The sequence below is a fragment of the Leptosomus discolor genome, chromosome 4 (genome assembly GCF_034619465.1).
Source record: "Leptosomus discolor isolate bLepDis1 chromosome 4, bLepDis1.hap2, whole genome shotgun sequence".
Taxonomy (NCBI): Eukaryota; Metazoa; Chordata; class Aves; order Leptosomiformes; family Leptosomidae; genus Leptosomus; species Leptosomus discolor.
The window spans coordinates 81,580,508-81,606,403 of NC_141394.1; the positions used below are offsets into that span (position 1 = coordinate 81,580,508).

General features: G+C 57.4%; 1 protein-coding gene across 1 annotated transcript in view; it reads right to left on the minus strand.

The window, feature by feature from the left end:
- ADAM33 (ADAM metallopeptidase domain 33) overlaps positions 1 to 25,896 on the minus strand; it is a 32,195-nt gene that overhangs the window by 5,222 nt on the left and 1,077 nt on the right. The window contains exons 2-19 of the mRNA XM_086464862.1: positions 23,928 to 24,010; positions 16,384 to 16,460; positions 12,769 to 12,844; positions 12,184 to 12,260; positions 11,428 to 11,614; positions 10,926 to 10,991; positions 10,740 to 10,811; positions 10,076 to 10,242; positions 9,878 to 9,962; positions 9,010 to 9,152; positions 6,569 to 6,746; positions 6,109 to 6,198; positions 4,942 to 5,137; positions 3,734 to 3,842; positions 2,998 to 3,202; positions 1,540 to 1,617; positions 620 to 728; positions 130 to 280 (exon numbers count right to left, since the gene is read on the minus strand). Coding sequence (XP_086320988.1) covers positions 130 to 280; positions 620 to 728; positions 1,540 to 1,617; positions 2,998 to 3,202; positions 3,734 to 3,842; positions 4,942 to 5,137; positions 6,109 to 6,198; positions 6,569 to 6,746; positions 9,010 to 9,152; positions 9,878 to 9,962; positions 10,076 to 10,242; positions 10,740 to 10,811; positions 10,926 to 10,991; positions 11,428 to 11,614; positions 12,184 to 12,260; positions 12,769 to 12,844; positions 16,384 to 16,460; positions 23,928 to 24,010 — 2,149 coding nt within the window. The remainder of the gene's footprint in view (positions 1 to 129; positions 281 to 619; positions 729 to 1,539; positions 1,618 to 2,997; positions 3,203 to 3,733; positions 3,843 to 4,941; positions 5,138 to 6,108; positions 6,199 to 6,568; positions 6,747 to 9,009; positions 9,153 to 9,877; positions 9,963 to 10,075; positions 10,243 to 10,739; positions 10,812 to 10,925; positions 10,992 to 11,427; positions 11,615 to 12,183; positions 12,261 to 12,768; positions 12,845 to 16,383; positions 16,461 to 23,927; positions 24,011 to 25,896) is intronic.

Consider the following 25,896-nt stretch of genomic DNA (forward strand, 5'->3'; position numbering starts at 1 on the left):
AGACCCTGTGCACCACCAGCTCCCCCACAACCGTTCCTACCAGGCTGGGTGCTGTCAGTGATAAGAAAACAAGGTTTCAGGGCCTCACTGGGTCCTCAAGAGAGAAGGGATTTAGGACACATCACCCACCTATATGTCTCTTGGCTTCTCCTCCTCATCTCCTTTATCCATTTATTCAGGAGCGAGTTCTCCCGCCGGTACCAAAAGTAGATGCTCATCATCAGGGCCGGGAGGAAGAGCAGGAAGATGAGCAGAAGGGTGATTACGATGGCTTCATGATCTGGCAGGAAAAGCACAAAGATGAGCACGGGGCTGGGAGACCCAGCAGCCTCTGGCTCCACACAACGCAAACATTGGTCCCATCTGCCCATTGGTCCCATCTGCCCATTCCCAGCCACCCAGAGCTAGAGACCGGGGAGCAGCAGCATCCAGTGGCATCTGACAAAAACGGGTGGCCACCAAGCAACCAGAGCCAGGCTGTGAGTCTGCCTGAACAGACCCAACCCAGCACATTTGGGAGCAGAGCTGACAGCAGCTTTATCGCCCCATCGCCCCTTCTTGTGGCATCGCTCCAGCCCCAGCAGCGTCACAAGGCACTGGACGAGAAGTCGTCACTCACTGTCGCGCTGCACAGGGCCACTGTCCACGCTGCCACCCAAGCCCGGCTTCTCGCAGTAGGGTGGAGCCCAGCCGGCATCGCAGTGACAGTTCTTGTTGCTGTTGCAGACCTGCAGAGAGAGAAGGAGGGCTGGAGACCACAAGGGATGTATGGAAACGAGGTCTGTACAGTGGAGATGAGAGCAGACAGGCAATGGCAGGAGTCAAGGCTGAAGGAGCTGAACCCCTGCCAATATCCACCCTTTGAACATCACTTGGATCCTGTCTGTGTTGCCTCCAAATCTGCCATTGCAATGTACAGAGATATTTTCTTGCTGATACTTTTATTTCCCTGCTTTTTACAGAAACCTTGAAGACAGCTATCTTATACCCTCAGTTTTCAGACCACTTGACTAGACAAGCCCGACGCCCTTAATACTTTCTGTTAGGCCAGAAGTTTGTTAAACACCTTCCCCTTGGGACCTTCCCGTTAAACCCTAGCATTGTTGTTGCCTCATCTGACAAAGCCCTGCGTTCCACAGAGGTCAAATCTTTGCGGCCTTTAAGCTTTGGACAAGGGTGGCTCTTTCTATTCGCTGAACCGCCGCCCTGCCTTTTTGCAGTCCCAGTTGTGTTTCTGACTCTTGCTTTGCCCTCAGAGGGAACAGGCACCTGCTCTGAGCTCTAAACACTCTCCAGTTCAAACCAGACCCTGATCCAAATTTTGCAGATGGTCCTTACATCACGAATGATCTTCCTCTAACTTGGACACGGGTAAGCAAAGATCTCAGCTCATTCTCACCCATAGCTGACGCATGACAGAGTTAGGAAAAGCAGATGCCCGCTGCGTTGCAAGGCTCATCCATGTGGGAGACGCTGCATTTTGCTTAAGAATCTGTGCTCATCTCAGGAGCTTGCTGTAGGCCCCAGGCAATAACTCACCCCATGGCCGTTGCACCGGGAAACACACTTTTCCAGCTCAAAAAGGGAGGCATTCTGGCACCGGCGATCTTTGCAAACCTGAGAGAGAGCCAAGATGCTGAGGTTAGAGAAAGACCTGAGAGAAGGGGGACAGTGATCTTCTGGCTTCACAGGTGGGAGTCCTCAGGAAGGATGCTGTCCGTTGCAAAATGCAGGTTGGTTAAATCATACTGTTCCAGGTCAATGCATTTCATTCCAATTTTCAGCACAGCCCAGGAAACCTCTGCCGTTCCCCCATCCAGGATGGCTCAGCGGACACCAGCCACCACCACTCCCACCCCCCTCCCCTGACAGCCCACCTGGCAGCTCCTGGAGATGGAATTTCCCACCTGCCTCTAAACCACAGGCACCAGGCAAAAACACTGGATTTCAAAACCAGCCATCTTTTCTCATGAAAATGTTGACATTTTGGCCTTCCATCCCAAACCAGGATGAAAATTTCACATTTAAAACAACAAATAGCAAAGGCCATATCTCCGCAGCCAACTCTGTCTGGCATGCATCCCTGCTACCGTGTTGTCCACCAGGCTTCTGCCCTTTCTCAGCTGAACTGACCCTCTGTAAAGTACTTGGAGATGCAGTAAAAAAACCCTAATGCTCACTTAGCAGCATCTGTTTGGACCTGCCGTCTGGCTTCCTAACACAGCTTTCCCCTGGGAAACAGTTCATTCATAGGAGGAAGCCTCATCCACCACATCCGGAGGCATGTCCTTAGGGCAACAAAGCTGGTGAGGGGTCTGGAGAACAGGTCTGTGAGGAGCGGCTGAGGGAACGGAGGTTGTTTAGTCTGGAGAAGAGGAGGCTGAGGGAAGACTCTCTGCAACTGCCTGAAAGGAGGCTGTAGTGAGGTGGGGTCAGTCTCTTCTCCCAAGTAACAAGCGATAGGATGAGAGAAAATGGCCTCAAGCTGAGCCAGGGGAGGTTTAGCTTGGACATTAGGAAGAATTTCTTCACTGAAAGAGTCATCAAACATTGGAACAGGCTGCCCAGGGAGGTGGTGGATTCACCATCCCTGGAGGTGTTCAAAACACATGTAGATGTGGCACTTGGGGACGTGGTTTAGTGGGCACGGTGGTGTTAGGTCAACAGTTGGATTTGATGATCTCAGAGGTCTATTCCAACCTAATGATTCTATGATTCTGTGTAATTCTTGTTGGGGTTGCTCCACCATGCATTAAATCAGTAAAGAAGCATGGAGGCCAGAGAGAAGAATTTGGTGGCCTACAGACAAGCATCTGGTGATGTCTAGAAATGCCCCAGTTGAGATGTCACCAGGGCAACGTCTGCAAGCATGGAGGAGACCATGTCCCATGGCTTGGTTGTAACGCAGAGAAGAGCCAATGTCCACATTGGAGCTGGGATAAGAGCCAAGGAGATGATCTCCTGTAGGAGACACCAGCCCTAGGAAGCGGTACTCACCATCCCATCTCCGCATTTCGTCCCTGTCATCACCAGCCCAGGGTCGGAGAGGTCTTCCTCGTCATCCTTCGCGGTGTACATGTAGGTGCCTCGGCACTTCACCTCCCGCCCGTTGAAGCGGATGGTGGTGTCGATGGAGACAGTGTTGGTCCCCTGGGGCTTCTTAGCTGAGCTCTGGCACTGGATCTTGCCACACATGGCATCCCTAGGCAAGGGGCACAGACGAGGTGAGGGCAGGAGATGTGGGTACTGGCCACCTTGCCCTCCCAGCCCCACCACCCCCTGCCCCACTGCCTGCTGGCTCATCTCCCTCTGAATTTATGACCATGTTGGGTTGTGATGGGAGAGGCTCAGCAGGTTCAGAAAGGACTTGGATAAATCATGGAAAGCACAGAGAAATGCTGGAGGGGACAGGCTGGTGGGGGGTCCCTCTTACATCCCTGGTCTAACTGGGAATACTGGAGAGCACATGCTCCTTAAATAGCATCTCCTGCTGATGCTGTCTTTGATTTTCCCTTTAGGCTGGGCTGGGAGGTGATGCACAGTGGGACAACCTCCCAGTGGTGATGGGGATTGAGCCCAGGAAGGACTTTCTCAGGTCCAAAATGGAGCTGAGGGGTGATGCCAGGAGGCTGAGGTAGGACCTTGCCAGTCCCTTCACAGGGGTGGGCAGCAGGGGGGCTGCAGGTATGGGAGGAGGAGACAGGGCACCCACGGGTGCCAGCGCTGCACCCACCTCTTTTCGCATTTCACATAGCGCCCATGGCTGTCTTTGCCGCAGTTGCCGTAGGTGTTCCCAGCCATGTTCACGTCCTGGAAACAGGCATCCGGGGCTGGCCAGGCACCTGCAGAGAGGGAGGAAAGGCCCCATGTGGGATGGGGAAAGCAGCCAGCAGGGAGAAACGCTGAAACCAGGAGCGGCAGCTGGATGCTCACGGAGAAAACACCACGGAAAGGTCTCTCGGCGAGCTGCTGCTGCAGATGCCAGACCAAGAACAGCACAAGAGGGGTGAAATTCTCTTTGCTGCAGGGTCTTGCAGAGGATTTTGGTCCTGGGGGAGGATTCCCCACTGCGCCTGCTGCAGATTTCCTGGGGCCACCCACAGGTGCTGGCCCTGGGGGTGACAGCACTGCTATGCAAATGGGGACCTACGTGCCCTGTACGGGGTGGGAGCAGTAGAGAGGTGCCCATGGGTGCCACAGCGGGGTGTTGGAAGTGGGGGGTATGGGGACTAGAGCGCACACAAGGGGCAGGGTGCAGCACGTGTGGGGCCCTGGGGGCCATACACAGCAGGTTGCCCTATGGAGCACATGAACTCTGGGGGGCCATATGCAGGGTGGGGGGCTGTATGCAGCGTGGGGGCCGCGCGCAGCCTGTGTGTAGCCATATGTAGTGCGTAACCGTACAAAGGATCTGTCCCTAAGCGCTATGGACGCTGTGTACACTGCAAGGGGCACATCACCTACGTCCCACATGCAGTCCAGAGTCAGGGTGAGGGTCCTAGGCAGAACGTGGGCTAACTAAAGCGAGGAGGCCACGTACAGTCTACGTAGCATATGAGCTGCACGCAGCGCTGGAGCCACACGTAGAGTACGGGCTGCCCTACAGCGCGGAGGTCGCTTGCAGCAGGCGGAGTGATGTGCAGCGTGGGGATCATCCGCTGCACGGGGCTGTACGCCAAGTATGGGCAGTGTGGGGACCACAAGACGCGCACAGCAGAGGACCAGGCACCTGTAAGAGCGCGTGCACAACACCCCCAGCCCTCCACACCAGCCTCAATGATGCTGACCCCAACCCCGGATAGGGACAGCACAACCCCTCCATCCACTACCCTCCAGCCTCACGGGTAGGGGCCACGGGAACCCCACTGTGCAGACACGGCGCTGAGACCCAACGCGGCTCCTGCGCCGAAGACGGGTGGCAAGGAGGGTGACGGGACTCACCTGGTCCCCAGAGCTGGACGCACTGCTGGTGGTGGGTCATGCACATGCCGTTGTTGCAATAAGCCTCGCCATAGGCGCAGGATGAGCCATCCAGCAGGTACACGTTGGCCGGGCAGTACGGCGAGGCACCCGTGCAGTATTCAGGGAGGTCACAGGATCCTGCTGCTTCCCTGCAGATTGTCCCAGCCACCTTTAGCTGCCGCAGGAGGAAAGAGAAGCATCAGCACCGAGCGGCAGCAAAGGGGCCAAGTGGAGATTGCTGCTGCCTCCCAGCACAGCTTGTGGCCATAAACCATTGGAATATGAGTCAGCAGTGTGCCCAGGTGGCCAAAAAAGCCAATGGCATCCTGGCTTTTATTAGGAATAGTGTGGCCAGCAGAAGTAGGGAGGTGATTGTCCCTCTCTACTCAGCACTGGTGAGGCCACACCTCAAGTGTTGTGTTCAGTTTTGGGCACCTCAATACAAGAAAGACATTGAGGTGCTGGAGACGGTGAAAAGCCTAGAGGATGTCTTATGAAGAGCGGCTGAGGGAACTGGGGCTGTTTAGTCTTAAGAAGAAGAGGCTGAGGGGAGACCTTATTGCTCTCTACCTGAGAGGACATTGTCGAGAGGTAGGTGCTGGTCTCTTCTCACAGGTAATTAATGATAGAACAAGAGGGGACGGACTCAAGCTGCACCAGAGTAGGTTTAGGCTTGACATTAGGAAATATTTTTTCACTGAAAGGGTTGTCAGACATTGGAATAGGCTGCCCAGGGAGGTGGTTGAGTCACGATCCCTTAACGTGTTTAAAGGTCGTTTAGATGTGGTGCTCGGTGATATGGTTTAGGGGTGTACTTGGTAGAGTAGAGTTGATGGTTGGACTCGATGATCTCACAGGTCTTTTCCAACCTGAATGATTCTATGATTTTATGATTTGGAATGTCCCCTGTGGGACTATATGGGGCCATCAAGGTATAAAGCCAAACTCCTGGGCTGGACTCCAGCCACAAAGCAGCCAGCAGAGACTCTCCTGCAGGGACAAGTTTACGCGTAAGTCTCCTCATTTGGCACCAGCGGGGGGGGTTGACCTTATGGACATGCAGCACATGAGTCCTGAGGGAATGGCGGGGGCCACATCTCCCTGCTGAGCCCATGGACAGGCGGGTGGGCATGATGAGGGGCTTACCTTGCAGCTCTGGCAGCAATCACCATGGGCACACTGGGCCCCCTCCTTCAGCGTGCAGTTGTGCGCATTGCAGCACGGGTTGGTGCACTCCTGCGTGGGGGGAAGAAGAAGAAGACACCACCACGGTCAGTGATTCTATCCCTTTGCTGTCCCCAGCCCCTTCTCCACCTTCTCACAGCATTGCTCTTCTCATTTTGCCAACAGGGAAACAGAGGCATGGGGAGGGAAGAGGAAGACCTGAGCACTCTAAGGCAAAGTCAAGAAGGAAGCCAGGCCCAGGTTAAATGGATTTAGCAAAGAGGGACCAGGAAGAGCTCTTGGGATGGGGTCCCTGTGGTGACTAGCAAACCCATTTCCTTTGGAAATACCCCTCTCCACGTGGGCCACACCCTACCACCCAGCAGCTGAGCTGAGCTGCAAAAGCCTCTGTGGGAAAGCAACGCAGCACCCAGCACTGTACCTCCACCTCCCCACAGTCACAGTCTTCTCCTTCCTCCAGAAAGCCGTTGCCACATTTCCGTCCCACCACCAGGTCCTTGGTGTCGGGCAGGTTGAAGAGACACATGCCACCTCCCTTCTGGAAGTAGTTCTCCAACTGCCTCTTGCTGCAGGAGCTGAACACTCGAGGGAAGGGGTGTCTGCACAGGGGACAGATGGGGAGGGGTGGGAACCGGGGCGGTCAGGACCAGGAGAAGGCGGAAAAGCACAGTCAGAGCTGGGAAATAAGGACATGGGCAAACTGGCACAAGAGCAGAAGCCAGCATCGGCCAGATGCATCAAGATTGTTAACATCTCCCACCCCAACTCGCATGGCTGAGTACCAGACTAACAACCAGGGGTTGAGCCCAAATATTTTCCAGAATGGGATGGGGCAGACAAGCAGACCTGCCGTACACCACCCCCAAAGCATCAGCCCTCCAGCAAGAAACCTCTTGGAGATTGGAGACCCCCATGGTCAGAACCTCAAAGGCTGGGGAAGACTCATGCCTGCAGGCTCTGTCAGCTTGACACTGGTGTAGGTGCCACCTCCGTGCCTCGGTCCTCTGCACCTGGGATGACACTGCAGACCCCCCCGTCCTAACCACAAGGCGGGTCTGCACATCCGCAGTGACTATCTGCTGAGGATGTCTGCTAAATAGGTGCCTCTCTCACTCAACCGCTAACGGGAAATACCCTTTGAGGGCTATTTAAATACCTCCGAGGCTGAGATGGAGAAAAACCCTCTAAAAAATTAAAGAAATATGGAAAAGAAGCACATACGAAAAAAGCCCACAACATATTAAATAATTCACAAGTCCTGAGGAGCAAAAAAAAAAATAAAATTCAGAGCCTGCAATATGTAAGGTCATTTCTCTAAGCACCCACGTGGCCCTTCCTGTAAAGAGCTGGAGAGAAGTGGTGCTTTTCTAGAGAAGCTCTGAGTGTGGTTCTTCCATAATTTTGCACAAATTTCGGGGGGGAGGGTCGTGTGATTTATTAAGAAGGAGGAAGCAGAGAGTGAGAGCCGTGCACTGCTCTCCACCTCAGCGCTGGTTTCATTTCCTCCTATCGCTGAAAAAAAAGTTTTATTTCATATTAGGCCATCTCATTTCTGAAATGACACAGAGGGCTTTTTCTACAAGCAATTTTGAAAGCTGAGGGAAAGCTCTTAAGCTGTAAGGAAAGCTGTAAGTCCACGCAAGTTACGGGAGGGGAAGCAAATAAATATACCCATAAGCTGATACATGAACGCACCAATAAGGAGAAGACAGTCAAAAATGTTTCCTGCCCATGTGGGGAAAAAAAAATATTTCAGCAAAAATAAGAAGGAAGAAATGTCATGGGTAGAAGTCAGCTTGGAGAGCTTTGCCCCCGGGGCTCAGGCAGGGGCACAGCTGAGCTACAGCATCTGCCACTGCTTTGCACCAGCGCATCCAGCTCCGGTGGGTGGGAGCAGGGTAATTAATTAGTAGAATCACTAAACAAACAAGTGCACAACTGCCTCGTCCTGGAAAGCCGGTGCTTTTCCCCACCACAGTCCCCTTAGGCAGAGACTAAACCCCATGGGGTTAGCGCCGTGGTCTGACAGCCCTGGGAGTCATAGGAAACAGCCTGGGGACACCTTGACACCGCACTGTGGGTTTTGACTGTTTTTTATTCATTGGAAGAACAAGTGGGTTCAAATAATGGGGAATGAACAGCTGCTTTTCTGCAGTGCAGGGAAATCTGGGACGAATGTATTGTCAGGAGCTGGAAAACCCAACAGGACAAGGACCTTAGAAGGGAAAGTGGCCCCAATCAGCTGGATTTCATATTGCTTTGGGCCAAATTAAAGGGTAAAAGTGAAGGAAAACAAACCCTGGAGGGATGCCAGAGGGCATGAAAGATAACAACTGCCACTCTGAAGCATCCTGCATCCAGATTTAACGGGGTAGGAGTGAGGGATGTGAGCCCACCCCACTGCAGCCCTGTAATGCTGTGAGTCCCCACTGGCATGACTGGGGACTGGGAACCCTTTGGCCTTCTGGTCTTACAATAAAGAATAATTTCATTGTGCTGGGGTGTGGGTTAGCACCGAAAAAGGCTTGGATTCCTGTAGTGTGTCTACCAGATAATATCCGCTTGCTTTCATGCCTAGCTCTTACGGGATGGAGCTGCTATCCCTCTGCTACCCTCTGCTAGCCCTTGGAGACCACCAGCGCTGCCTGCTCCTGGGCCCTGGGATGTGCTTGCTCCAGGGAACTGGGATGTGCAGGGCAAAAGGGGAGCAGGGCAACCAGCCAGTGCCCCTTTGCAATGGGACACTGCTCTCGCAAAGTGCCTTGGACCCCCTCCCCCTTCCCAGCCCACCCAGCTCCAAACAGCAACCACAGGCTGCTGAGGGAGGCTTAGGGACCGCATCCCATCCCCATCACCACTTACCCAGTGGCTGCTGCCATGACACAGCCGCCTTGCTCCGGGGTGGCCTCCACGCAGCAGCCCGTGCTGTCATGGTTCATGCCAAAATTGTGGCCGATTTCATGGGCCATAGTGGCGGCTGCTCCGATGGGCTGCTCCGAGTGGTCCTGCATAGGGATGAGGGATGCATCAGCACAGCAGCCAGGAGCGATGGGTGATCCCGCAGTAGGGAACGGGGTTAGGGAGGTGGAAGGACCACAACGTCCCTGGGATTGCAACTGGATGCCATGGGAGAGACAGAGACAGGGATGGAGGAGGATTCATGGCAAAAGCGGGGTTTGGTCTCCTAAAAGTCCCACATGGGACTGTTAGGGAGCTCTTTTGCTGGAGCCAACTACCGAAAACCTGGGGGCTCAGAAGGTGCATCCCAAACCCCAGAAACCTTGGTGCCCCACACCGCCACCCTGCGTAGAGCCCACAAGTCACCAGGGCTACCATCACCCCATCAAGACCAGGATAAGATCTGGGGCGGAGATGACCCTACAAAATCAGAGAGTACAAGCAAGGAACAACCAGGTGTTATTCCATAGGAGGGGCAGAAGCACCACAGGAGATCCCAATGCTGCTGCTAACTGCAAGCTGCGGGTGTACCTGGGGTGGGAGACCTTTAAATCAGCCCTTTCTCACCCTCCTTAGTACTTGGCCAACGTCTGAGAGGGGTAAGGGGCCATCAGCATCATCGTGCGCTCTCATCCCTACTGCACAAAGCTGCATCCCAGGACCAACCCCAGCTGGCTGGCCCTTCAAAACTGTGAAGAACCCCAGCAGGACAGGGTGGCGATGGGGTCCTCCAGCCTGGGAGGAGCAGCGAGGACCCCTGTGCCCCTCTTACCATGCTGACACCTCCAGAGTTATCCGCACTGCACATCCCCTCCAGTGGGGCCATGCCAATGGTTGTCCCCCTGAATGTCTTCCCTCTGCCCAGAAAGGAGAACGGAGGGGCAGTAAGCACCTCAGGGGTGGTTTGGGGACCCCAGACCAATCTGAGAGGCCCCTGCCCCGATGTCCCCAAGTCCCCAGGGGTGCTCACGTCAGCAGCTGGGCGTTATCATGCTTCTTGCGTGACCTCAGCGCCTTCTTCCACTGCAGGAAGGACCAGAGCGTGGCGTTGGCGTCGCTGGTCACGGCGCACTGGTCCCGCTCTGTCCACACCTCCAGGCCGATCAGGGCCACCTTGATATTCAGTGACCTGTAAAACTGCAGGGAGGGGACAAGGATGGAGGGGACGGGGACTGGCATTCGCTACGCGTCCTCCACCCCTCCCACAGCATTTCAGCTGGTGGGTCTCCACGCTTTTCCTCCAGCTGGGTGACTCAGGGACATGGTTGTCCCAAATTCACCTGCAAGCATCGGCTCTACAGGCACAGGCATGGGCACAGGAGCCAGTCAGGGTGGCACGATGCCATCCATCAGCTGACAACACCTAAACGTGTCCCTCCTTGTGTCAAGGATGCCGGCATTGATCCCCATCACCACGGCAGGGTGAGAGCCACCATACGCTTCGCTGCTGCAGCTCAGCCGATGGGTAGCAAAGCATTTTCCACCGCGTGCTCACATCAGCCTTCTAAACCCCTAGTCCTGGTGACACAGGGACAGTCCCTGAAGGCCACCCCCAGGCTAGTCCCGAGCTCAGGTGCTTTCACGTGCACTGGGAATGATGGAGGTGGTCACAAGGGACCAGCAGGCGCCACTACCTTGTCCACATAGTTTGCGATCTCCACGATGCGCTGCTTGGTGTGGCCCAGGTTGAAGTTCTGGTTCCTGTACTGCAGAGAGACGGGGATGAGGAAGGGTCTCCAGAGGAAGAGCAGGGAGGGAGACAGAGAGGTGTCCCGGCTTTTTGGCAGGGGGACCAGGTTTCTGTCCCCCACAGTGCTCACCAGTGTGTGATCGGCAACGATGAAGAGCTCCATGTACTTCATGGTCCTCCAGGCATCTCTCTTCGCCTGCGAGACAGACACCAAGGCTTAGAGGCGTGAAGGAGCAGGCAGCCCACAGCTCTGGGCATGTTTGCCTTCCCAGACACTGCAGAGCTGCTCAGGAAGGACAGCTGAGAGGGGAAACTGAGGCACGAGGCGACAAGGAAAAGTCAGGTGGCTACAGCGCGATTCCCAACATCGCCTCACATCATGTCCCACACCGTACGATGCAGCACCGGTACCCAACCCGCAGGTCCTCCCTTTGGGGTCTCTTGCTCAAACTCAAACCGGGTAAGCTGCCCACGCAGACCCCTCGTATCCCATCCGCCTGCGCAACCCTGCCCAGATGCCAGGGCGATGGGGTCCTCCCACCACAAGCTGCAGGCATTTAGCAGAGGTACCGACAGCCCCGCTCCCAGCCCTCTGTCCCTCCGCGAGCAAAGGTCCTCGGGGATGGGTTTACCCGGTGGCGCACTGGCTGGAAGAGCTGAGCGATGTGGGCGATGGTGCTCCCGAAATGGTCACCGTGGCCGCAGGTCCCACTTCGGATGGGCAAGTGCTCTGCTCGGTGGATGATGTGGTGGCCTGGCTTGAGGGTCCCCAGGGGTTTCAGGTAGTAGCTGGCGTTGTTGCTCAGCACTATCAGGCCCCTGGCAATGGAGAGCAGCCCCTGATGGCTCCTGTGGTGCTTTCAATCCGGCTCCCCCAGGCCTTGCTGAGGCCCTACAAACTCACTGCACCTCAGCTTGGTCCATATCCAGGGTGGGGCCAGAGGCAGGAGACGGATGTCTCTGTCAATACAGCCCCACGAGCTAATATTTCCTTAGCATTAAAACCTCCGTGCCAGTCAGAGCACGCGAACGCAGGATGGCAGCTGGTGGTTGCAACGGGGCGAAGCTCAGTTCTGGGGTACCCGCTGTGGGGTGCGGGGTCTTGCCTCCTTCCAGAGATGAATTTTCTTGAAGGCAGCTCGTGCTGCCAGAAAAACGGCCTTTCCCCCGCCTAATGCCCACCCCCGGGGTTGGGGGAAGGATGGGAGAAGGGGAGCGATGGAAAAAAAAAAATCAGCCCTGTGAAGCATCTAAAGCCGGGCTTGAGAACCATCAGTGCTCCTCTGACCCCAGAGGAGGTCCCTGCAGAGGGGAGGGGGGCAGCCAGATCCAACCCCCCGCCCCCTTCATCACCCCCACAAGTCCCCCTGCCCTATGCCTCTCCATACCGTATTCCCGAGCAGGCGCTGAGGACAACCCAGGAGCCGCTGTAGCCCTGGACGTGCCCGTGGTAGTAGCAGTGGTCCTGGAGAGAGGCGATGGAGATCTCCGTTAAAGAAACCACCACGCGGGGCTGGGCAGCAACAAACCCCACGTGCTCATCCCCCCCAAAAAACCCCAAAACCACCTGTTTTCCATTTCCCAGCCAAGTGAGCGGTGTCCCTCCGCACCGGGGACAGGGGAGGGATGGAGCTGGGAGGCTGCCGGCTCCGGCGGTTCAGCCAGGGACACAGACAACCCCACGCCTGGCTCAGCACGCTGGAAGGGTGACAAAAGGCCCGTGGGGGGGGACGTCGGGGAGAGCATGGGCTGCTGGAGCCCGGCGCTGCCTGTGTTTATTTCCCGAGGTGCTGTATCGTGGCCAAGAGATACAGGAGCCGCGTGCTGCCGCATTCCTCCTGCGCCAGGCGCCGGGGATGCCGCCAGCCAAAACACCACGCCTCGGCCCGGTGGGGCTTGGGCTTCATCCCAAGCACCGAGGCACCCCAAAAACCAGAGATGAGCTACGCCCGTCCCCCCCCGCCAGCACCCACCGTGTGGTTGGGAGCCACAGTCACGGGCTGCCCGTCCACGGCGTAGTGCGTCTCGGTGTAACCCGGAGCCAGCAGCCTGCGGAGAGAGGAGAGGGGTGAGGACCCTCGAGCTGCTCGGGGTGTCCCAGCACAGGGACATGCCGAGCCTCCGTGCCCAGCCCTGGGCAGCCACGCGGGGCCGAGCCGTCTCCATGGTTCGCCCTTCGCAGCCTCCCCTTGGCAAAGCTCTGGGCAGCGGGGCTGGCAGTGCGCTGGCTGTCACCGCTGCGGCAGGGCTGGCCCCCGACCAGGGGTTGCCCATGGCCAGCGGGGACATGAATGATGGTCCAATGTCCCCCTTTGTGTCTCAGCAAGGAAGGGGCTGCCCAAACTGCTTTGAGGTCCTGCTGGTTTGGGCCAAGGGACCTGCACGGGAGGAGCCCACCCGCCCACCCACCCCCTGGCTCAGGGGCCACCTCGCCACCACCAAGGACAAGCAGCCAGGCAGGGTGACAGCGACTCCATAGGGACCAAACGCCCTCTGGGACTACCAGACTCCCCAGGGGGAAGCCTCCCGCTGGGAGAAGGGGTCAGCCCCATACCCAGGGTCCAGACAAGGACACGGGATGTTTGGGCTCTCTGACACAGCCACCCCCTCCAGCCCTGGGCATGTCACTTCACCTCACTCACGGTGCAGCGAGGGTGACGCTCCTAAGGCGACATGGCAGGGGGTCCCCAAGAAAACAGAGCTGATCGTGAGAAAGCTCAGGCTGCTTTTAGCAAAGCCTGCAACCTCCTGCCTTCACCCCACGTGCCTCAGTTTCCCTCCAGCTGCCAGCCATCTCCCACCAAGGCCGGTCCCAGGGCCGCCCACGATGCAGCCCCGTCCCACGCTGACAAATTGCTTCCTGCTGTGGGGAAGAGCCAGAGCTGAGCTTGGACTGGGGGTCCTGGGGAGCAGACTGGGGGGACATTTACATTGAAATGACCCTACAGGTGGTGGGAGAGAGGAGACAGGGATGGGGGTTTCCCATGCCACCAAAGGCTGCATGACCCTGCCCAGATGCCAAGGTGGTGGGCGCCCCACCGCAAGCTTCCAGCCACCGTGGGGACAGCAGGTCCCCTGAGGGACAGCATGCATGCAGGGGTCTCAACCACCCAAAGAAGGCCAAAGCCCAGCTACTTTTACCCCTGCTGGCAGTTTGGCCCTCAATTTGTGGGGTTTGGCCCTGTCCCAGGGGTTTTATTCTGCAGCAGAAGAAAATAAACCAAGCAGCCGGGCCCAAAATAGCCCTCCCGCCTCTTGGTTTCTATTTTGCAAACAGTTTAGCCCCAAAAATGTCGCTGTGGGCACGTTCTCGCCTTCCCAGCCTGCCTGCGAGTGGGTGCCTGACACCATTAACTCCAGTTACAGCGGAGAAAGGAGACAGGACCTCAGCCTGGTTCCTGGAAAGGGGACCCATGGGCAGTCTGGCAAGACAAGTGCCCAGCCAGCGTGGGGACAGATGGGCAGCTGCCCGTGCAGGATGGGGACAGGGACGGGTTGGCTGAAGACAGTGGGGAGGCAAAAGCCTCCATCCCATGCCTGGGGAATGGGGGAACTGGGAAGGTTGAGCCAATCCCCCAACCGGGGGGCACAGCAAGTCCCAGCACAGCTCAGAACACTGGCATGTCCTCTCCAGGGCAGGCCAAGGACCAGGAGCCCAGAGGAAGGAAGGGCAAGGAGATATGTGTTCTCCTCCAGCACAAGGGAAGGCCTTGTTGGAAAACACCACAAAGGATGGTTTTGGAGGCTGACCACATCTCCCAGTACCAGAAGAAAGAAGATTTGAGGTCTAGCATGGCCTCACTGGCCCAAGAGGTAGCAGGGCTAAGGTAGCCCCGTTAGCTGGCACAAGACAGCAGTTTAGATGGCCAGGGCTGCATTGGTCTCCCCAGTAGGCACAACCAGTAGGCACAGCCAGTCTTGGGTGCTATGGACTATCATGGGTGCCATGTGGCCTGCCTTTGATGCCATGAATGGTCTTGGGTGCTATGGATGGTCCTCATTGCCATAGATGCTCTTGGGTGCTATGGGCTGCTTTGTGTGCCACGGGTGATCCTAGTTGCCACAGAATTTCTTGGGTGTCACGTGTTGGGTGTCACGGCCTGTTCCTGGATGCCATGGGTGGTCCAGTGTGCCCCAGATGGGCCTGGGTGCCATGGATCCTCTCGGATGCCAAATTCTACCCTGGGTGCCACGGATGATCTTGAATGCCATGGACTATCATGAGTGCCATGAACTGTCTTGGGTGCCACAGACAGTCCTGGGTGCCACAAAGAGCCCTGAGTGCCACGAATGCTTTTGGGTGCCATGGATAATCCTGGGTGCCATGGATAATCCTGGGTACCATGGCTGATCCTGGGTGCCATGAACCGCCATGGGTGCTCAGCTCCCTTTTGCTGCCACCAACCCCCTCATCTGTTTCACTGTGCCCTCATCCAGAGCTCAGCACCCTGCAATGCCCCACGCCCCTCCAGTCCTGCTAGAGGCATCACAGCCACCCAGGATGGTCTTCACCCCCTCCTGGGCACCCTCATCCCTTCAGCATGGTAAAGTGGTACCAAGCCAGAATTAGGGTCATGAGAAGACACACAAACATCTCCAGGCCTGGTGCACCAGCTAGAAACAAGGCTAAGCTTTGCACATGAGCTTTCAACCCCCCACTGCCCACAATCCTAAAACACGATGTGCATGGGAACCCCCCCAATTCTCTCTCCCGCACACCAAAAGCTGCTCTGCAGGTCGCTGGGACCTGCTGCCTGGCAGGGCGGTTTGGAGGACACCGTGGTGGCTGCTTTTGTACCCAAACAGCAGCAGGAAGAGGGTTCTGCCAGGCACGAGCCTCCCACAGCTGCTGGCGAGAAGCAGAAGCGGAAGCAGAAGCCCATCCTGCAGCGATCAGCTTTCTGCCCTGCTCCACCACAGGGCCACCTGGCACCGGGAGGGACCCGAAGGCACAAAAAGCCACCAGGTCTTGGGGACAGGGACAAAGAGAGCAGGGCAGGAGATGGAGGTGATTGCTCTCCTTGCTCCATCCCCAGCACCAGGGGATGCCAGGCTGGGTGAGCATCACAGGGGACAGATGCTGCTGGCACCTGCATCCAAAGAAGGAGCCCAAAAAGGGTTGAGCGAGGCTACACGGCAAGGACACCCCGGAAGGGTGATAGGCTGCCAACCCCAAAAACAGACCAGCTGAAGAGCAGTAGAGGTTTCCACATCACTGCCAGCAGTCAGCAGCGCCCACCATGAGGTACCTCACAGGATCAGCCCTACCAGTGGCACCGCAGCCCAAGAGCCCCCTGTCCCACCGAGCCTGGCACATCCCCATCCCCTGAGCACCCCACATCACCTGCACTCGTGCTGGATCCTGCAGCGTGGCATTGAGCCAAGGTTGTTTCTTGCACAACACGGGTGTGGGCAGTGGAAAAAGGAGCATTTCGGCCCAAATTGCCACATCAGTCGCAGCCAGCAGGAAGCCACACCGGCCTGTCCCTTCCCTTGTGGGCAGGACAGCCAGGACAGGGCGGCCAGGGACATGGGACTATGCCAGTAACACCCAACGCCCCTTCCCCAGCCCCAGCCCCGATGCTTACTGGTTCCTCTCCAGCACCAGGACGAGCTCTCTGCCCTCGGCCGTCACCACCACCCTCGCCCGGGCAGGCGCCGGCACCTACAGAGGAAGAAAAGGAGGGATGAGGTTAGAAAAGACAGAGCCCAGGGTGCTGCCAGCCGGGTGCCTGCCCATCCCCTTGCCTGCCTGTGTCCTTGTAGGACCTACTGCTCCGTTAGCAACCCAGAGGGCAGCGGGTGCAGCGGCTTTTGAGCCCCATCCCTGTTCGGAGAAGCAGGAGCTGCTTTTCTAGTTGCAAAAACGCAGTGGGAGCAGGGAAAGCATGCGTGCCCCAGGGCAGGGGCAGGCGTGAGAGGGGGGGGACATGGGGATCGGGAGGTCCCCAAGCGTCCCCAGCCACTCCGCAGGGGACAACCCACACCAGCTTTCGCCTCCTAAAAAGTTCAGTGCCCTCGATTTGAGATGGTGACGGACCACAGGGCACGCTGCGCTGTTCCCACCAGACACTATCTCCTCTGCCCATCCCTGTCCCCAGCACCTTCCTCTGCTCCCAGCTCAGGGTGCATCCCAGCCTCTCCTCTGTGGATCTGATCTGCCTACTCCATCCCCTGCCACAAGCCCACGGGAGGTGAGAAATAAACCCTCCCACCTGATTTCCCATAAATTCCCAGCCTAGCAGGGGATAAAAGAGGATTTGTGCTGAGATTCACCTTGCAAGGATGGGGGTGAGCCAGCAAATCCCAACTTTGCTGCAGCTTCCCCAGGGAAAGGCAGCAAGGGAGAACTGATACGGGATGGGAAGCACCACCATGAGTGTCCTGAGCAGGACACTCCATCCCACTGTGGCTCCATCCCACCAGAGATCCTGAGCCAGGGGAAAGGGCCTCATCGCCTGCAGAGGCTGGTCCCTGGGTGGGTCGGCACTTAACGTGCACCCCTGCAGGGTACAGAAATAAATAGCAACTGCCTGGGCACCGGATAATTGCATCGATAAAAATACCACGGGGCAGCAAGAGGAAACGATTGACTCAGCTTCCCCAGGATGCCGGTGGTTTTACTCACTCCCTCACTTTGGAGAGCGTTAAATGGGAACCCCTACGCAGGGATCCACACCAGCACGGCTTGTCTGCACGTGATGGCATGGGCTGGAGCCCAAAAGTGCTGCCTTCCTCTGATGTCCCCACATCCCTTCCCTGGCTCCAGTGCTGGGGACACAAAAAGCATCCCCCTGTCTTCTTGTTTATGGCCCAGCCGGCGTGGCTGCCTCTGTCCCACTCACTCAGTCCCTCCTCATCCCTGATGGATGCAGGGAGCCCGGCAGGCTGCCAGCCCTCGGCCCCATGCTCAGGATCCACCATGGGACCCCGGCGCCCTGGCCATGAGCTGGTGAGGTTTTCCCAGCTCTGGAGGGAAAGGGGAGAAGAAGGAGCCATCCCCACAAAGCTCTGGCTTCGGCTGCTCTTAGCATCGTGGGGTTTTGCAGCTGGTCACCAGGAATGCAGTGGGGCGGGGGTAAAATCGAGGGATTCCCAGCTTGGGCTAAAACAAAGGTCAAATCCTGCTGTCCCCTCTCATCCCTACGGAGATGGCCAGTAAGGCTTTGCTCCATATGTAACCCAGTGCCCTGGGTACTGGGGAGATCGGGGGACCTCCAGTCTGGCAGCCCCAGAGCCACCCTCCTGGGCAATATCACGCTTATAAGGGGCAGCATCACGGGACAACGCGTTTCGGGGTGCAGGGCAGCTGGGTACCACCGCTGCTGCACCCCAGGACACAAGCTTTGTGCTCCTGTTCCTGCATGTCCACCCCAAATTTAGCTCTAGGGGTGGAGGCCGCCTGTCAAGCGGCTCGAATCGGCCATGGGGATGCTTCTGGCCCCAGGGAGACCCGTGGGTCTAAGTCCTTATGGCCCCCATTTCCCAAGGACACGGGGGTGCCGGTCACCACAGCCTGCGGCAGCACGAGGATGCAGAGATGGAGTCAGGCTGGCCAAGCCCCCCCCACCACCTCCAACACTGTCTTCCCAGCTCCAAAAAAGGAGACCAGACACGGCACTTAAAAAAAAAAAAAAAAAAGCACAAACCCAAAACCAACCCAACAGCAAAGCAAGACGAGTCCAAGGCCCTGCGTCTTCCTGGCAAGCCCCTTCAGCACGGCCACGCCATGGCCACGGCGTGGCCACGGTCCCCCAGTCCCAGCGAGGGGCCCTGTGTGATGCAGGGAGGAGGAAGCCAGGGCAGAGGGGTCCCCTCCTTCAGCAATGGTGGGAACGGGCTGTATTTTTAGAACATGATCTTATACAAACATCACTCCCTGGCCAAACATGGTCTGTACATTTTTCTTGCCGTTTCCTTTCTTTCCCCCTCTTACCCTCCCTTTTTTCAAGCCTGTTTCTCCCCGTCTCTGATCTCCCTAACACCCGCTCCCCGCAGCCCATCTCCTCCTCCTCCTCCTCCCCAAGTCCCCGTCGGCTCCTTCCCGGTTTTGAATTCCCCAGCAATTACTCCCTGCCTCGACTTAAGGGCCTTTACTGGCAAAAGGCTCTTTCCCAGCTGCTGTCTTAAAGGGACACGTGTGTGTACAGGGTTATCCCGGCACTCGCAGATCCCCGTGCAAGCACCATCCCACCTCCCAGGCTGCCAAAGGCTGGAAACCAAACCACTGCCGATGGGATCTGTGCATCGCAAGCTCTCCCTTTCCTCGCGACTCAGTTTCCCCTGAGCGCACATGGAGAGGCAGTGGGGAGCAGGGGACTGATCCCAGTTTCAGCTGGGATGGGCTGAAACCAGCTCAGCCCCTGGAGAAATAGTGGTAGAAAGAGGGAGAAGGTGGGTGTGAGCACCACTCGTGCCAGGCAGGAAGAAAATAACCCAGCTCCAAGGCCGGGAAAGGTCACTGCGTTAATTAAACACTGATAATTTTGCCCTGAGCCTAACTGGCAGGCAGTTGGGTCCCCAAAAGCTGCCTGTCAAGACACTGTGCACCAGGAATGGGCAGGGATCAGCATCTTCCCAGGCTCCAGCATCGTCCCAGGCTCCACCATCATCCCAGTCTCCAGCACCATCCCAGGTCCCAGCATCATCCCAGGCTCCAGTACCTTCCTGGGCTCCAGCATCATCCCAGGTTCCAGTATCTTCCCAGGCTCCAGTACCATCTGGGGCTCCAGTACCTTCCCAGGTCCCAGCATCATCCCAGGCTTCAGCACCACCCCCGGTTCCAGTATCTTCCCAGGCTCCAGCACCACCTGGGGCTCCAGTACCTTCCTGGGCTCCAGCATCATCCCAGGCTCCAGCATCATCCCAGGTTCCAACATCTTCCCAGGCTCCAGCACCATCTGGCGCTCCAGTACCTTCCCAGGTCCCAGCATCATCCCAGGCTCCAGCACCTTCCCAGGCTCCAGCATCATCTCGGCCTCCAGCATTGTCCAAGGCTCCAGCATTGTCCCAGGCTCCAGCATCATCCTGGGCTCCAGCGTCTTCCTCCCCCACTCAAACACCACCACCTCCTTTCTCCAGCAGCCCCAAAAAGGACGTGCTGGTCCCCGCTACAGGCTGCAGGAACCACCTTCTCTTGGTCCTGGCTGGATGTGGAGGGGGTGGCCCCTCTCCAGGACATCCCAGCAAAGCCAGCCCCACCAGGGACTGGGCTGGGAGAAGCAAAGAGCAGCTGAGATGAATCTGCCCTGGCCGGGACCCAGCCCATGAGCAGCCCAGAAGATCCACTGGGCTGAGCTCGAGTCTATTTTTCTTTTTCAATCCGCTGATCAGAAAAACAGCAGTGATGTTTGCAGAGGAGCTGAAGCCAAGGGGGTTGTGTTGCTCTTTGAGAGGGAAAGACAATCTTTGTTTCCCCATGGCTCCTGGCAATCCTCCTCATCCAGGCTTTCTCCTCCATCCTTGCTGGAAAGCTCCTGCTGCCCTGCAGGAGAGCGGCTCACCCGGGAGCGGGCTCAGAGAGCGCTGAGCTCCTTGGGAAATCACTAGTTAAGCCAAAATCCAAAAGTGACATTCAAATCACAGCCCGGCCATCTGCTCGGGCAGGTCCCATAAGCCCTGGTTTCTCAAGTAAGCACATGCAAGCCTGGATGTAACGAGGAAGACAGGGATCGGAGTTACCAGGAGATGCTCCGTCGAGAATTTGGTGATGGGTTTTGCAGCTGGAGCATCATGGCTGAGCCAGGTCCTCCCCGGGCAGCTGGCTCCGAGCAGCAGAGTTAGGGTTTGAAGAACCCAGCTTGGGGACTGCATCACCTTGTCCTAAAGGCACACTGGGATCAGGATCCAAGACCTCAAGGACAAGCCTCTCACTCCAGTTGCTCATTGGAAAAGCATCCTAGGGGGCAGCCAGCTCCAGGAAAGCCAGGGGAACCAGCGCAATCCAGGCCCTGGAGGCAGAATTTTGGTTGTTTCGAAGCAAACTTGGCTCAGGGACCACATCAGGATTCACTCAGCCCTGCCACACCTTGCAAAGGGAAAAGGGCTTCCCTGCAGGAAACAGATTGCAGGAGCACGTGTCCTTGGCACCTGCAGCCCACACCAAACCACGGGTGGTCCTCTCCTCCCTTCCTCCTCCTCCTCCTGTGACCCCACACGTATGTGACACTCCCCAGGCAGGTCCCTGCGTCGCAGGGCTGGGGGAGGCACGGGCTGTCACACCCCCACCCCGACCGGAGGGGATGCTTCAAGAGTTCATCAGCGAGGATGAAGAGGACGGCCACGTCCCCCCCACCCCAGGACAGGGAGACACTGGCTGCTCCAGGGACAAGCCCAGGGTGTGAGGGGAAGCGGTGAGGGGAACGATGCTCCATCATTGCCAAGTTGCATTCCCATACAGGGACAGGGTGCCAGGAGAGATCCAGAGGGAGGCTGAAGGGCTCTTCTGCCTGGGTGCTCCTCAGCCCTCGTGATTTATAGAATCACAGAACAGTTTGGGTCGGAAGGGACCTTCAAGACCATCCAGTCCAACCCCCCTGCCCTGGGCAGGGACACCTCCCACCAGAGCAGGTCGCTCCCAGCCCCATCCAGCCTGGCCTTGAGCCCTGCCAGGGAGGGGGCAGCCACAGCTGCTCTGGGCAGCCTGGGCCAGGGCCTCACCGCCCTCCCAGGGAAGAATTTCTTCCCCAGATCTCATCTCAATCTCCCCTCTTGCAGTGTGAAACCATTGCAGTGAGAAGCCACGCTTGGGAAAAAGCAACTACAAGGGGAAAAAAATAAGGCAGGGAACACCCCAGGCAGCACGCCAGGCTGGCTGGGTCCCCAGGGTGGGCACAGGGGACTCCCGTGCCTCAGGGCTGGATACTGGTGGGACACCCAGGCCAAGCTGCTGGGCACAACCTCCAGCTCCAGCTCCGAAGGGCTGGAAAAGGCCATGGTCAGCTCCAGCAGCCTTCGCTCCATGCCCGGAGCCTCGAGGAAGGAGTGGGAGGAGGAGGATGCCGGCAGCAGCAGGGCAGGATCCCACCCCAAGCCAGCAGCGATGAGGGAGCTGTTTGCAATCAGGGTCCCCACGACCTCCTCCCTGGCCTCTCCGAAATCGCTTCCATGTGTGCTGGGAGCCGTCAAACCCACGGGGAGTCCAGCCCCGAACAATAGGAGAGAGGAGGGTGTAGAGAGGGGAGTCAGGGTCCAGCCCCCCCCCCCCCCAGCACCATGCCAGCCCGCACATGATGGGACCGCAGGGCCACCACCACCATCACCATCATCCTCCTCGTCCCGCTGGCTCAACCTCGCTCCTCCGGCAGGAGGGAAAGGAGACGGGGTGATGTCCCCAGGGGGACCGTGGCACGGGCCACCCCGCAGCATCCCACCCGTGGTGCAGAGAAGCAGCCCCTGGGGAAGGGATGGAGGAGCCTCGGGGCGGTCGCCACGCTTGAACCCATCGTTTCAGCGTGCTCGGATGTTGCCTCTTGGCAGCCTCCCTCCCCAAAAGCCAGCCGTGCCCGGACAAACAGAGTGGGCTGGCGGCAATCACACAGCTGTATTTATTTCCAGGATCTTTGCTGGAGGGCAGGAGGAGACGGGGCGGGGACGGGGCGGACAAAATTGATCCTAAAAATACGCGCGTCAGCAGTACCAGGGCAAAAAGGGCTGGCCTGGGGCTCTGTCCACAAGCGGGGAGCCTGCTCGCCCCCTACCTCTTCCTTTGTCTGGTCGCCACCGTTCTCCCCTCACGAAGCCTCCCAGCTCCCGGCTGCGACCACCCTCCTTCTCGCCGCCTTCCCTCCCCTCCGAGGAACAGGAGCCTCCTTGTTTCGGGCCGGCTGGAGCCAGCGGAGACAGAGCACATGCCAGGAAACACGCCAAGACCTGCCCAACCCTGGCCAGCGGCCGTCCCAGCCCCACCAGCCCTGGGGTGCCCCCGGTGACTCCCAAAAACGCCCTGCGCGCCTGCGATTGGCACCCACCCAGCACAATTTTGGGCAGCGGGGTGTTAGCAAGAGTATAAATAACCCTCCTGCTGCCACGCGTTCCCCATCTCAAGTGCCCCCCAACCTAAATATAGCCCGATCCGGGGCTGCTAGGGAGGGAGGGGACATTTCTGCAGGCTGACCACAGCAGCCCCCACGCGATGGGCTATTGCATCTCCCGGCGGAGCACGATTCCGATAGGAGCGATGCTCCTGATTCCCATGGGAAAAGGCATCACCCAGCGCCTCGGAGGAGGCAGGGCAGTGCAAAGCCCCTCTCTGCTTTTGCTGCCGGGAAGCAGGACTGACTGCCCCCATCAATATCTCCTGCCTGGAGCAAGGAGGCCTCGCTTGGAGGCATCTCAGGTGGCTTCAAAGCTGCATCCTCAGCTACTGCTCCAGGGAGATGTCACCAGGGAAGGTCACTTCCCAGCACTGAGTCCTCTCAGCAGTAAATCTGCTCAGCTCCAAAACACAACGGTTTCCTGCAACCATCCACGTCGGTGCTCGTTGTGCTGGGAAGCGAGTTGATCTGCCCTAAAGGAGACCACAGCCCCCCGAGACCCTCCCAGCTGCTGGGTACAAGGACCAGCTGCTGCAGCCGATGGGTAGCTGCGGAGCTGGTTGACCCCAGAGCCAGGCAAGGCGCTGAACCCAAGCAAGGGTCACCACAAGCATCTCGTAAAGCAGATTTGGAGATGCTGGGGGTGGCGGGGAGGGTATGACAGGCCAGCAGAGCAGCTCTGGGAAGCGACGTCCTCTCCTCCCTGTGCCCAGCTTCTCCGCAGTCTTCTCAAGGACATCGCTCTTAAATCCTGCAGCATTTTCCCTTTGGCTAATGCTGCTGGTCTGTCTATCCTGGCCAAACCACCAGTCTGACAAATTACCTCCACCTCCTCTCTCCAAACTGCCCAGCTCCTTTCCACACACCCTATAGCTCTTGGCCATCCTTCCTACTGCTCAATACTTAAGACCACATTTAATTAACTCGCTGTTGCATCCTCTGCTTTCCCTCTTCATGACCTGAACGGGGTAACGAGTCCTATAACCTCGACATCCTGCTCATGGGAGCTGCAAACTCGACACCTCCACCCGAGTCCCACCACGAGCACCTCTGGGCGCAGCACCCGGCCGCACGGTGCAGGGGAGAGGTGCCCTCACCTTTTCACCCAGGCTGACGGCTCGTCTGGTACGGCCCCCCAGGATCCAGCGTGGGGTGACCCGCTCTCCATGGGACAGTGGCCCTGGGAAAAAGAAGACCTGATGAGCACATGAACAGACCTTGCAAGCCCCAGAGAGCAAGAGCTCCTCCGCAGCCACATTAAGAGAGAAATAGGGGGGAGGGACACACATGAGCACTCTCACCAAAATCCAAGGCCACCTCTTAGGTGTTTCTGGGGGATGGACATCAGCACGAAGCCAAAGCATCGCCCCCTCCCCAGGCCACCACCCTCAGCGCTGGCTCAGCCTTGCTCCCAGGAGCATCGCTGCCCACCCCAATCCCAAACTGGTGGCCTAAATCCCCTGAAACACACCCTGGAGATGCACCCGCCACACGGGTGGCATTCCCCAGCCCCGCTCGCATCCCGGCCATCACCAACCAGCCCAGGCAAACCCCACCAAAAACCCCCAGAGCCCCCAAGCCCGGGACAAGGGCAGGGGCCGCGCAGGCAGCAGAGCATCCTCCTGCCCGCTCCACCTCTCCTAAACCACACAAACAGGTTTGGGGTTTTTTTTTCTTGGTTTCATGCTTTTACACCATGGACCATCGCCGTTTACGGGATGGGGCAGCGTGGTTCCATCCCCCAGACATGGAGCCATCGTCTTTCCAGCCAGAGCAGCGGAGCTCAAAGAGCCGCAGCACGTTACGGGTTTCTCTGAGCCATCCCAGCTCCCCCGGGCAGAGCAGTCCAAGCAATTCCTTGGCTCGACTAGAGACAGGCAGACTTTCTAAGATTTTTTTTTTTTTAATCTTTTTTTTTCCTAAACAATGTGGCTGTATTTGTTTGCAGCAGAGCAAGCAGCTACTGATGACTTAAGCCTGGACAATGACAGAAGAAAAAATAAAATCCGAAGATGCTGTGGAGAGGGGATGAGGTCTAACAAAAATGTCAAGGGTTGAACCCCCTTGCCAAGCCAAATGTTGTCCGTGAAAGCTCAGATCTAACAACCTTCCCCAGCAAAGGACAAAGTTATTTACCAAGGGAGTGGAATAACAGGGCTTACGGCTTTATAATTTTATACGCTTATTTTGGTTTCCCCGTGCAATGATCTGGGGGGATTTGGCTGGAGGGAAGGTGAAGTTATTGAAAAGTAAAAAGAACAAAAATTTGGAGTTATTGGTGGGGAATTGCAGCTCGAGTGTTTAACATGCTCGAGCTACCCAGCCCGGCCACGTCTGTCCCACCAGGCCCCTGGACGCGCCCGGCGCTATCGCACAGTGGCATTTAATCAGTTTTCATGATATATATAACATGGAATCAGATTCCAGGAATAACTGCAGATAAGGTGGTGGCACGATCCCAGTTACCTTCTCACCTCCTCCGACAGCGTTAGCGAGGCCCTCCAACCCCCCCAGCCGTATATAAGCCTCGTTTTCTGAGGGAAACTGAGGCACGGCCTCCACGCGACCTGCCTTCAGCCATGGAGGGTGGGCAGCTCCAGCAGGGTTTGCTGCCTTCCCATTACAGAGAAAAAGTGTGGGGGGAAAAAACTCCTATTTTTCCTTCGCAGAGGGAGAAAGGCAGGGAGACGCTGCCTCTCCCGGCTTCCTGCAAAGCCCATCTTGCTCCCACGCTGTCTGGGGAGAGGATGGGACACGAGGGGCAGCCGTTCTGCTGGGATTACTGGGCTGGGCTTTGGGCCACGACGTAAAAACCTCTTGGTTATTATATTAAGCTCCTCGCTGTTTTGATTCTAGCTTTTGCTGGGAATCAAGAAAGACTCAGAGCATGAGATAGGGCCTTAAAAATCTAAGTCAAATAAACCCAAAGGCAGTGCAGAGGGGGTTTCCCACCCACCCCTTCTCTTTCTTTTTTTTTTTTTTTTCCTGGAAAACACACTCATTCCAAGCCCTTTCTGGGAACGCTGCGTCGGGAATAGCATTTCTTTGGTGTTGGGGATGTTTGCA